Source organism: Strix uralensis, chromosome 1 (assembly GCF_047716275.1).
Source record: "Strix uralensis isolate ZFMK-TIS-50842 chromosome 1, bStrUra1, whole genome shotgun sequence".
Lineage (NCBI taxonomy): Eukaryota > Metazoa > Chordata > Aves > Strigiformes > Strigidae > Strix > Strix uralensis.
This window is the reverse complement of record NC_133972.1, coordinates 23,055,433-23,068,644: the sequence shown is the minus strand read 5'-3', so window position 1 is coordinate 23,068,644 and position 13,212 is coordinate 23,055,433. Positions and strand designations below refer to the sequence as shown.

The following is a 13,212-nucleotide window of genomic DNA, read 5'->3' as shown; positions in this document are numbered from 1 at the left end:
CAAAGAAAAACTCTGTTAAAATGGTTCCACAGGGTGTGTTAAACTTTTATACAGAAGAAAAACCAGGACTGTGCCATGCTACAGATCTTACTTTAAAAGATCTCTTTCACAGTCCTTTTAGGGGCTTCTGAACAGCAGTTTTATGAATTTATAACAACATATATGTCAGGCAGACACTGGAATTCAAATTATTTTAACTCTAACTAAAGACCAGTGTTTGAATGTCTGAATGCATTCCTTTGTGGCTGAGATTTCTGGAGTCTTAAAACTGCAAAGACCATATCTCTTCATTATAAATATTCCATTTCTTAGTCATTCTTATGTCAAAGGACTGCTGGAGAGAAAATCTGCATGAGTGTGGTCCAGGAGGAAGCAGAAATCAGAAGAGTTTTGTTGCAGAAGTAGGGATGTGTGGAACCAAATCTGCTTGCTGAGCCTGGCATCTGTTATGTAGCTATACCTTTGGAACTGAAAACGCATAAATCCAAAGTGAATATCGGTATTGCTTAGCTAGTACGCACACTGCAATGTGATCTGTCTTGATCCTTGTTGCTTAGGATCTATTGGACTTATTTATTGTTATGTGGGAGATTTTTGTTGGTTTCTGGACGACTCCTAGGCGGGAGGGTTAACACAGACCTCTGTATTTGCCTAGCTGGTTGTTACTGCCCACTTCTTAACTGTCAGAATGGCTCATAAATGGCTGGTTTATCGGACTACTTAGTTTAATGGCCGTTAAAGAAAAGACATTCTTACACAATGAACCCTGTAATTGTTTCTTTGGAAACACTTTTTCAAGCATTTGCTAAATAGAATAAACATTTCCATGTGCATATAACAGCAACCCAGGGTACAAATAAAATGGTTGAAATGAGGCATGAGAATGGCTTTGTGTTTTATGAAAGTCTGATTGATTTTTAGAAACACGACAGCTATTTCCACTTAATGAACCCCTCAGAAAAAAAAAGAATTTCGATTCAAGTTTTACGATCTACGCACTACGAGACCTAGGAGTGAGGCAAAACGTGCACTGTCTGTCTTCCCCACTGCTGCATTTCTAGCAGCCGACTCATCCCTTTCTTGAATCCCCCAAAAGTCTCTGAGATGGCTCATGTGTAGGAAGTAATTTCCATTCTGTTCTGTGGAGAAACAACCACCAGCACTTTGCTGAAGTTGAACGTCTCATGTATGAGCCAACAGAAATAATGCCATCAAGGAAGGAGGAACCTGGTTAAGGCAGGGCTTGGCTAAATAATCTGACCTTTTTCTTGGCTTGGCTCTGAAAGGTATGTGAAATGTATCAAACCACCCCATTCTGGCTACCTGCTGTGCCCAAGGCCACTGGCCAGTGCTAATGAAATCCTTTTTTAAATTAACACTCTAATAACATTTTCTTAAAATGTTAGTTAATGGTAGGGTACCCAAACATGTGATATAGGGAGCAAAGACTGACTGTAGCACACCTAACACTTGGTGTAGCACATACTCAGATCGGTTGTTTAGTCCTGGAATCATATTTATGCATTTAGCCAAGCCAGCTTTCCAATAGGATGTATTCCTGAGGCTGACACTAAAACCCATGCGCTTTATATCATTTACATTCTGTTACAATCATTTAGTTCTTCTGTGCTTCCTTCTCATTCTCCCAGAGAATATGGACAAACAGCACCTTACTGTGACTCCATAAGAAACTTTAATTCTGCACATTTCTCCATGTTGAAATGAAGAATTAGCAGCAACCTGATTTTAATAACATTTCTTCCCCACCGTTACATGAGATTTAAAGAACCATAACTGGTTTTCAAGTTTTTGAATCGTCTTCATCTTGAAAAATTCCAGTTCCCTTTTACAGCCCAGCAAAGCCTTTGCTATTCTTGCACTAAGAAGTTGATAAGGGCAGTTCTGGGAGACAGAAAGGCCTTTTTAATGGTTCGTCCCTGGAGATGCTTGACTCCAAGCTCACTTTGAAGAACTAGCTCGTGGACTTCTTCAAAATTGCGGGCTGCTTGCTGAGGCACAAAAACTTTGCCGCAAGCTTTGTTATTGATCTGAAAAAGAGAGACATGAAAACAAGAAAAAACAGAAGTTACTACACTGATTTATACAATTTCATTTCCTGAATCCAATCCATCTCATCAAACGGGGAGGGAGGGAAAGTTGATGAAACTCTTTTCTCCAACACCAAACTTTCTAAGTAGAGAATAAAATTCTCCATATCTCCTGTCCATCTACCATAAAATAAGAGAATGAAACTCTGGCTCACAATACTCAATGAAAACTGAAAAAGCGGCCATAGGAAGTCTCAATTTTGAAGACAGCAAGCAGCATATGACTATGGAATGTGGTGATCTTTTAAGTTTAAAAACGTGATAGTTACACAAGCTGAATAATGAGAGTGAACATAATGGTTTGTCAGGTGGGAATCTTGGTTTGTACATACTTCCAGGCTGCAATTTGGATTCTTTACAGCTAAGCGATTCCTTACAGAGATTCAAATCTAAGATTTATTAAAATAAAAATATTTGTGGCTAAAGAGATATCAGAAAGATTCATCATTGCTCATTTTTAGAAAAACAGGCTTTAACTCATTACACGTTGCACTTGTACTAACTACACATGACTCATTAAGCCAACACCGACCACAAAGACAACAACCACTCATTACCCAAACGTAATGCTTTCCTGCGTGTGGCTGGTTTTCAGAGCAGCTTCCATACTGGTTTTACATTGGCAAGGCAGAATGTAAGTAAAACTGAGTAACGCCTTCAGTAGGAATCACCTTAATTTATAAAATGGTCTTATAAATCCTTTCAGTCATCCAGTAAGAGTAGATAACAGACAGAGACTACAGAGCCTTCCTGAGTACTTTTCTGGAATTGGCATAAAATTTTTACAAAAGCTTTCAGATTTATATGGAATACTTTCAGTGGATTAATGAAAAGAATATCAATCCCACATTTTAGCAAATGAAATAATTTGTATTTTTAAATCCAGTTCAATCAAATTACTTGCATAAAAATCTGCTGCTGGTACTGCAGATCTTTGACCTTTAGACATCATTGTAATGAGTTTTCAACCATCTAAAAGGAGCACACGTTGCTCCACACAGCTTGGACACAAAAATGCACACACCTTAGTTTTCACCTGGATTTTATCTAGGATACATGTACGCAACATACCATGAATGAGAGAGATCTACTTCACTTACCTAGTTTGTATTTTGTTGAAAATAAAATAATCTGTGCAATTCTCAGAGAGGAAGTTGGGACAGCTTTTTAAGGAACAAGATGAAGTCTCAAATGCAGCTGGGATGAGTCATTTATGGTTTTTTTGACTAGACTTGATGTTAATTTGCAGTGATAATGTAGGTAGGCTTTTAACTATTCCTACATGCATCCATAACGGTATTGTAAAAGGCTGGCTGTGTTAAACTTTGCCTTTAGCACCTCGTGCAAAGTAAATCCCTTGAAAAACACAGAAGAGTTAATTTTTAAAGCTTTTGTGAAAAATAAATACAAGTAGTTCTATTTGACAGGGCACTTCAGAGAAGAAATTCATTCCACGGGAAGAAGAAAATGGTAAAATCCAAACGGACACAGTTTTAGTGAGAATATAAAGCAAGCCTGTCAGCTCGCTGCTAGGACACACAGCCTGCAGTTCAAAACTATGCCTGCTCAGTTAAAATGTCATTCACTGTCCTCCGTGATGCAAATTAATATGTCCTAGTGGATGGATGTTGGCAGGGGGAAACTTGCCACAACTAGCCTATTTGGTGCTGTTTTCAACGGAAAAGCCAAGCGGTCTAAATCAACTTAGTAAATAAATGACTTAGCGATTGTGTTTTCCTAGAAAGGTCGAGAAGCCTGGGTGACCTGACACTGTGTACCTTCCCACAGCATCTCTCCTCATCTTCCCACACCACACTGTGAGCTGAGTCCAAAAATCCTATCAAGTGGATTGGTTATGATTTCAGCACATGCTTGCAGCATGGCTTTCATTATATCGTAGGTATCGTAATGCAAAGTCAAACTTATTAACACTACTCTTAAAAGAAGCATCTGCAGATTTAATCACACACTCTGTGTAACAAACATCCTGTTCGCATATTCTTTTAGTTGAGAGGTTAGATTTTCAGCAGGACAAATAGCTTCTGCTATGCCTCCATCTCCCTCTCTCTATCTCACTAGACCCTTGGCAACTCCAGGTAAAAGTGCCAGCACAAGAAATTTGGGTGCTGGCTGCCTCGTTTCTCTTAAAAACCATGGCAAACTGCCAGAGGGGAAAAAAAATGAGGCTTGGGTCCCTTCTTCCCCCGAGGAAGCAAGCTGTTGATTTTTCTTTTCTTCTACCCCTTTTTTTTTTTTTTTTTTTTTAAAGCATTTGCCATTTTAGACTATTTTGGATCTAGAGGGAGCTAGAGGGAACTAGAGAGGTTATAAAGGATGAAATGAAACCACCAAAGACTAAAACCTAAGCACCTGGAGGCCGCAGAGAAGAATTTTTAGTTCAACTCAAATATTTTTTTACCATTTATGCATAATCCTTATGAGAAGTAAAAAGGAAAATAAATATCTGTGCATTTTTAGGCCTTCCTCATATACCAAAGCAAGAAAAATGACACTAATTTTTACTTTATAAAAACATCAGCTATAAGACCATAGCTGCTATCAGTTCTGCACCACCTAGAAAATGTGAGGAATGCTAGTCATTAGTGTGTTCATAGGATGAGATGCACACGACATTCAGGTCTGATTTTTCACACCATTAACAATATATGGTACAATTAAAAATATTCAACTTTGCAATAACATTTAGAGGAACAGATACTATGCATATCCAGTGAATTTAAATGTCTTTCTTGTAGTCAATCTGTATTGTATTAGCCAAGGATGCAGTGAGTTGGTTGCTTTTGCTGCTTTGGGTTAAATATGGAAAGACGTAACTCCAGCATAGACAGGAAATAATGAAGTGTTTTGTGTCAAGAGAAATAAAACCATAATGTCTCAGCAGGCAAATCCCTGGCAGCCTGAGGCAGTTTGATGTCTTGAGAAGAATAGGGTTGGAGCCCAAAGACTCAGTTTGACTGTGCAGCCTTGTGAAGAGACACTGCCTCTTTGCAGCTAACCAATTCCTCCGTATGTCGAGTGTTTCTTGGTTTAATGAAGGCAATTTATTTTTACAGCCATACAAAAACCTACAGTGTCCACAAGACTTTAAAATACTCACATTTATGATGATTTCTCCCTGCTCCTCTGTATTTCCCTTTTACCTTACTCTTACAGTAGAAAGCCAGGCACATACCCTAGGCACTATTTTTAAGAATTTTTGAAAATGGAACTTGTCTCTCTGGTCTTCCAGTCATTTGCTTTCTCAGAACTAAGGAAGGTATTTACATACATCACATTCTTCCATGAATATATGACTGAGAACACAGGGGTTGCTTTTTCTCTTATTACAAGACTTCTACACAAGGCTATGGATTTGGCAAAGTCAACCAGGAAAAGAAACAAAAATAATTTTCATAATGGTTGTTTAAAGCAAAATTAATTTTTATTTTTCTGGTTCCTTTTTTTGAGAAGGAAGTTTTAATGTCAGCAGAAAAAGTATCAGTGAAATGTGTAGGCGTTTTCATGTGCAGTTGTGTAGTCTTAAAAACATTGAGTTCAGAGTTTTCCCTGTATTGCTGAAGTTTTTATTTTAAAGATATATTTAATAACATGTTTGCTGTAACCACAACTGCAAAGAAGTTTCTATAATTACACAATTTCTCATTCAGGACTTTCTTATAAACTGAACACTGGAATTTAAGATGTTTGCTAGCTGTGCTTGAAGGTGAAGGTTTATTTTAAGCTTGAGCAAAGTGATTATACCTCAGTGAAGATTTTTGTGGATATATGACCTTTTTACTGGTATAAATAAATGCTTATCACTTAAAGCAATCAAGCAAGCAAGCAATAAACCCACAGGGAATATTAGGCTAAGTCTGCTATTAACCCCAGCTGACGCTTGAGTACTTCTCCTTGGTTTGGGAAAAGATGCCAATTGAAAATTTCCTGTGGCCTCTGCTAAGGATGCACATTGAATATTAGAAAAATTAGTGTTTTAGCAGCATTTCTCATTCTGTTGAAGTGACTGAGAGATCTGGCAAGATATGAAATTATTTACAAAGATACTTTGATTAAGGAAATCTACAGCAACATGACTTCCCCTAAATCCAACCAATCTCTTCCCTCCTAAAAAAACCCCAGCTGAACAAAAATAACCTGATTGCCTTACTACTTCTACCCAAAAGAGCTAACAGAATAAAATACAGATAAAGTGCATTGCTTCTGTTTCTCTTACACACACACACACACAGAGAACATGCAGTTTTACAAGACCGAATGACATTTCTTCTAGAGGCTCCATCTCTTTCAATGTCTAGAAACACAAAAACTGTTCAAGTTGAAACATTTAATTTAATTTAAAACATTTAAGTTTATAATGTCTGCATGGTATATTAAAGGTTATTCTTTGGTGAACAGTGAAAAAGGCAAGAATTCTGCGGATCTAACAGTATGCAACTATGTAATTACAGACTATCATAATCCCTGAGCATGAAGAACTTGAATACAAGCTGACCAGTCGATGGAAGAGCTGAGACACTACTCATGATCCCACCCCTTGGCTCCAGGCAGTCCCTCTAATGGCCTGCACTGGCACTTGCTGCGACTGTGCACTAGCTAACGATTGAGCTTCAGGATGCCTGGGAGCACACTGAATACAGACTAGTTAACTAGAGATGTAGGAAAAAAGACAGTAAACTACACTGTGCCTGTGCACATACACATGTTGGAAAATAACAGGTTAACTAAATGTAGTTGTATGTCCACTCTTCTACTGAACTGCTAGCTCTACCTCTAGACCACAAATGTGTTAGAGTTCAAAGAGAAACCAGAATGCCGTTCTAACATAAGCAAAGATACCTGTTTTTCCTCAGTCTCATTCCTGCAAATACGGTCTACAGAAATGTGCCAGAAGTTCAGCCCGAGGCAGACGGGAAACATCATTTGGCAAAAATCGCAGCAACTAAACCTAGCTTATGATAGGTTGTATTAGGCAATCATAGCACTACAGGTACCACAAGAAATGTCACCTAATTACACATTTTTGTACAGGGCTAAGTTCATAAATGCACTGTCAGGCAAAAAATCTGGAGGGACCTGTATTTTGATCATAGTTTTCACTGTACTGTCCTCGCCCACAGCTGTTCATTGGTCAAATCTCCACAGGTACTAATATGCAGTCACTAAAAAAGATTTATATTTAGATCATCTCTCTTCCAGACTTGCTCCATTTTTTCATTTAGGAAACCATTTCAATTACTCAGCACAATGGTAATTGCATCTTCTATTCTATTTGACATTTCATTAAGCCACCTAAGATGGGAACTGACTTCCACAAGAGTAGAAATTTTGTCATCTTCTGAGCTCCTAACACATCAGTGGGCCATCACTGAAAAGAAATGAAAATGCTTTTACCAGAACAGACATCTCCACAACATCTGACGGCTGAAGGTACTCTGGGTCTACTTTGGGCCAGGACTGATGCAGCACATCAACATTCCACTGATGATGAGTACAAAGTTTATTCTGCATATGTGCCAAACCTGGAAAACGAAACCAGTCAAACGTTCAGCTGTACTGTAACCAGAACATTGGATCTTTGGCATTTGTTTGATAAATAAGATCAGAATAAAGTTGACTTTAAAAGCAAGTCCCTTAGGAGGAAATAACATTGTTTAGATTAGCATAGAGCACATTATAAACAGAAAGATAGATATCTTTGAAGTGCTTGTTTCATACCATGCGTAGGGATGCCAACATGAACAATGTGGGCACATTTGATATTTGGATTAGCACTCCATAACTTTGCCAAAAGCACAGAAGACCACTGTTTATTATTTTAAATTGTAATACTGCAACACAAGCTGACCTCTACTTCTAGAAGTCAGTCATAATACTGCGGTCTTTTTTTTTCAATAACACCACCAGCTTGATTAAAATATTACTAACAATTCAATCAAAATGGTAAACAATTACGGCTTATTATTTTACCATCTGTAATATGCTGGGTAGTTTGTAAATTTGCAAGTCAAGACACTTGCAAGATTTTCTCTTATTTTGTGAAGTATCTATTTTCTCAGAAATTAAAGGTGCTACGTAAGAATACCTTGCACAGCTTGCTATCCTTCTTGTGATATGTACATTCTGAAACACTTTATCCTTTGATTTTATTTTAAAACCTTCTAAAATGGCTAAAAGTGATCTCTTTATTAAATAGGCTTTGCTTGCCCCAAGACAATTCATTCCTGATTTAAGTAATAGGAGAATAGGATGCAATTCATTCCGGGGCTGCATTCTTTAACTGAATAAAAGCTTCTGAGTAGGATTTATGTTGCTGTTTTCTCCAGCTGTAGGACAAAATAAAAAGATTTCACTTAACAAGAGGCTGTCAAATATGATCAATATTGATGATGATTGCTCTTGTGATTCTCACAAATCCAGGGTATTTTTAAATTTAAAACATTCTCTATGTTCTCTCTATGAATACAGACTAAAACTATATGAGCACATGCTTCACTCAGAACTGCAAAATGTATGTGAAATCTCATCTGGTTTAGGGAAACTCCAGCAAGAGCATAAAACCCATCAACACAACATTCACTGTTGAGACTGAGGTACCTGAGGCTGCTCAAAACACAGCACAAGGGCAGACATAGGAGCAAAACAAACCCATGCATAATACATACATGAATTTACCCAGCTGGATTGTTTAGACTAACACAGTGAATAACAGCAGAGACATAAAGAGAATGCAACTTCTTCCAGAAAAATCTGCCAGATTTTTGTCAGCCCTTTTTCAGACAAAGCACTTTGCTAAAATGACACACAGCCTTGCTATTTGCTGAATGATTCAGAAAGGGGCAGTAGGGTGGACCAATGGGAGCTATTTCTAATGGCAAGCAAGAACGTGCACATTTCCTAAGAGTAACAACTAAGCCACAATCTTATTAGGTAAATAATTGATTAAAACACTTCAATGGATCTGGTTTGGTGTATTTTTTTTTCTCTTGCAGCACCTCAGAAACTGAAAGAGCAAAAGATAGAAACTCAAGCAGAAAAAAAATCTTCGCATTGGTGATTCATTACCACGTTGACTTTAAATGCAACAGCTGCTAGATTCTTCCCTTTTTGGCTTTTGAACATCCAGATGAGCTCATTTCTTTCCAACTGATCACATGCCTTATGGCAGAAGCGTGCATACTGACCACTCCTTATTTTCCTGTTGAAGTGGATTCTTCAAACTATTTGAAAACCACCTTCTGATATAAGTCAAGAGCTTCTATCTATGAAAGCAAAACCAGGGTCACTTTTAATCCCCGTGGAGGCTGTCTGTCCTAATAAACCTACTAATAAAAAAAATTAAAATGTATTCTGAAGCAGATAAAGTATGACTAAGCACAATGACAATCTTTTGATTCATCTTAAATGAGCTATGAGCTCATCCATATTAAAAAAAAAAAAGGTGCAAAAGTCAACAGAACAAGTTTCAGAAAACAGAGTTTGACAGGAAACCAAAATGAAAGTTTTAGCTATGTTGCCTGTTTGACTTCCTGCCTTAATTCACATTTTGTGAGCTGTAGAACACAGAAAATGCAATGATTTGGTTTGTATTTTCAAAATGCAACACACACAAGACCAGAAACTTCATTGCCATGATCCCAAATGGTGATGGTCCACTTGTCAGGACCAAGAGAGAACCATCCTCCAGCCTTCCCATTTGATTCTGAGACACAACACAAAAGCACTGTTTGAGAAAGTAAAAACTGTTTCACAGACTTTTATTGTGAGAACATTAAAAACCTATTTTACCGTCTTATTGTACTGGAAAGTTCCTAGTGAAGTGCACTTTATGAAGCAGTGTCCATTTTGCTTTAATTTTTTTGATGTATTCTGCTTTTATGGCTACAGATTCTCTTGCAGATGTAGGACAGAAAACCAGCTGAGTACATTGGTACTTACTGTAAACCATTTACTTATATGTACACATCTGTACAGCCATACAGGACAGATCAAAGACAATACTTGTGCTCAGTCTGAAGCCCTGATCCTGCTATTGGATCTGCTTCAATGGACTTTTACTGACTAGCAAGCTAATACTAGAACAAAGTTTCCTTACCCAGTAACTCATAGCATTGGAGCCCAAGTTAAAACACCAAGTTAAACATGTGTTACTGTAAATGAGTGAGTTGAGAGAAGGAGGGGACAGGACAAGTCTAACAACATTTCAGCTCATGGCAATGTTTTATTAGCATTACATGAGCGTTCCATAAGCATAATACTTCTCCTAAGGTGCTATTTGGCAGGGAAGAACAGATTCTCATTTTAAACGTATTTAAGAAGAAAAACGTAGAAGCAGTTGTGTATCAGCAAGGTAAGTTAGGACAGCAAGGTAATTCTAGTCTTACAGAAAAAAAAGCACTAGAAAAAATTATTTGTAAAAGTCCAGCCAGTTGGACACAAAATTATACAGGCAAGAGAAAAAGATGTGATTATGGAGTAAACTGAATAAGAGCTGGCATGGGACAAGCGCCGGCACAGAGAGGTTAACAAAGCAGAAAAGGCAAGAAGGATGGAAGTCTTTGTGGGTGATCAAAGGAAGTTAATGAAGGCATCTGAAGCAACGTCAGTATGAGAGTTTAGGACTAGCAATTTTCTAACAGGAGATACAAGAAGATCAGAGGGGGCAATATAAGGTGACCATGAGGGTGCGTTATCCAAATGCTGACAATTTCTGGATTTAGCAAAATCAGAACAACAGAAATCTGTGTCAAGTAAAAATCCACCACACTAGCAGAGAATCAGATAAAGTTTTTGAAAAACTCAGAGCAGGAGTGTGTAAGGGTAAGTGGAGATGCATTCTGGGTCATATCTTACTCAACAATGCAGCCTCTTCCAAGGACAGTATTGTTACCATGTTACTTTGTTCTTGATATGCTTTTTTACTATTTCATGAATCTTCCTATTTGATAGATTCAGGCAAGTTGTATATCTGAAATACTTTCTGCCATCCAGGAGGAATATGCCTGTCAGTCATATGTGAAACGGTCTGCAATCTCAAGGAAATGACAGCAACATAGTAACAGCTGTTTCCAGACAACTCTGAGAAAAACTGGGTAAAGTCAGGAAAATTTACATTTACTCAATATTGTACTAGGGGATTAATTTTATATGTTCCCTAGTGACAGATGTGGAGCACCAAGGTGGGTTGTGAAAAGCCTGGGTTACTAAAACCTCACTCTAGAATGTGTTTCCAGTTCAGCAAACTCCCGTGAATCCTTTTAAACTTCAGAAAATGATCTGCCTTCCTCTATTTGTACAGACTTACTATTCTTCGAGTTATTACTCTTGGAGGAAATAAAATATTTTTTTTAATTCCAAATTGTGTTTTTTCTTGAATTTGTGAAGGGGACTTTCTGCATTCAGATTTTCAATTAAAATCTGCAACATCAATTAGCTTCTACTCAGCTCTATTCTTTACAGAAGCCTTCTTGAGCAAGGATTGAATTCAGACAAAGAATTTCTTGCAAAAGAACTTTTGCAGTGACAGTTAAAATGTTGCTAAGACAAGTATACCGTTACAAATTCCAATAATTCTCTTTCATTTCAATATATCTCAAGACGTGTTTATCATCAGTATCTATCTTTCATGTGCCATCTCTAATAAAAATTTAACAACTCACAATAAGCAGTTTCATATCCTTGTCTGGACAGCAAAATACTGTACTACTACAAACAAACTAAAAAAAAACCTAACAAATGTCTCAAATGGTGTCTGTATATTCCTCAGATACAAGGTTTCAGGAAGGAAACAGATTTCCTCATCCTGTTAGTGTTCATAAACTGCCAAGATATCAGCCGGATGAACTCTTCCCACACTGAGGGGCTACAGTTGCTTTTTAGTGTAATTAAGCAATAAACCAGTGTATTCACTGCAAAATTAAACCATTAGGTTGACACACCAAAATACTGAAAACTGTTCCTCCTCTAAGCAGGAGAAAGAACTCTTTCACACACAAAATATCAAAGCACAGTGTTACTATTGTTCAGCTGCTGAAAGGTGAGGCACTTGTCAAGCAGCATTCAAGCAGCTTTTCCTTCACTCAAACTGGAAATATTTACTGCCTATACTGAAGTGCGCTCTTCAACCAGCTCGCAGTGCAATGCATTTCTACCTAATGCATGAAAACAAGATGGTCACATATAAACTAAACCCCACGGGAGAATAATTCTTCAGCTGCAGAAGAACAAAAATTGCTGTACCTTGAATCTATCTCAACTTAATTTAATTACCCTTAAAAGTTGCACATTACATCAGAAGCATCCCTGGAATATCAAACTGCAGTTCTGAGTTTGCAAAGTTTATCAACAGACTAACAAAGAAAACATAGTGGACTAAAAAGCTAAAACTTTCAAATGAACTCTGATGCAACTCTTGCATAGCAGGATAGCATTATTACAATCAAAATTACTTACATCACTGATGCTAGTCATTATTTAAAATGTCAAGCAAAACACCTTTAATTAACACTCTAAAATAATCTTTGTAATTTTCCTAATATTTTCATTAGTTAGTAATCATTAAGATGGACTGATTTGCAGTTAAATCCAGCTGTAAAGAACTTTTTTGCTAACCAAGAGGAAAGCTACATACATATTTATACATTTAGCCAAGTTTTAATGTTTACAAGCTATTGTATTAGAACTCACTGATTCGCATTTTATTTTTTTTTACATTTCGTTGCAATCTCTGTCAAATAGCTTTTAGATTGAAATGGAAATCAAAACGCAAAAAAGCATTTTTTGCTATTTAAACATAAACACATTCAGAATGCAAGTATTTAAGAAAATCTGCTGGATACTTAAAATTTATCATGTTTTGCAGTTAATGTTATTTTTTCAAGCAAAGGAGAATATTTTATGTAATTACTGAATAAAATTAACAGTATCAGTTATTTTTGGACATCAGAGCCTTCAAGATTCTAATATTTATAGCCTCTTTTGCCTAGCTTTTCATTCCAAAACTATAAAAGGAAAAAAAGTTGGCTGATTTTTTTTCAGTTTCCAGAACACCTGTCATTTAAAATGAAAAAATACTATTTGCACCTGC

At 37.0% G+C, this 13,212-nt stretch overlaps 1 protein-coding gene across 9 annotated transcripts in view; it reads right to left on the bottom strand.

The window, feature by feature from the left end:
• Positions 1-1,670: 1,670 nt before the first annotated feature.
• The window catches only part of LARS2 (leucyl-tRNA synthetase 2, mitochondrial), a 145,643-nt gene continuing 134,101 nt past the window's right edge, over positions 1,671-13,212 (bottom strand). For all 9 annotated transcript variants that reach the window (XM_074859389.1, XM_074859416.1, XM_074859408.1 and 6 more), the window contains 2 exons: positions 7,521-7,648; positions 1,671-2,048 (listed from right to left, as the gene is read on the bottom strand). In XM_074859389.1, the coding sequence (XP_074715490.1) occupies positions 1,869-2,048; positions 7,521-7,648 (308 nt within the window). In that variant the 3' untranslated portion in view covers positions 1,671-1,868. The remainder of the gene's footprint in view (positions 2,049-7,520; positions 7,649-13,212) is intronic.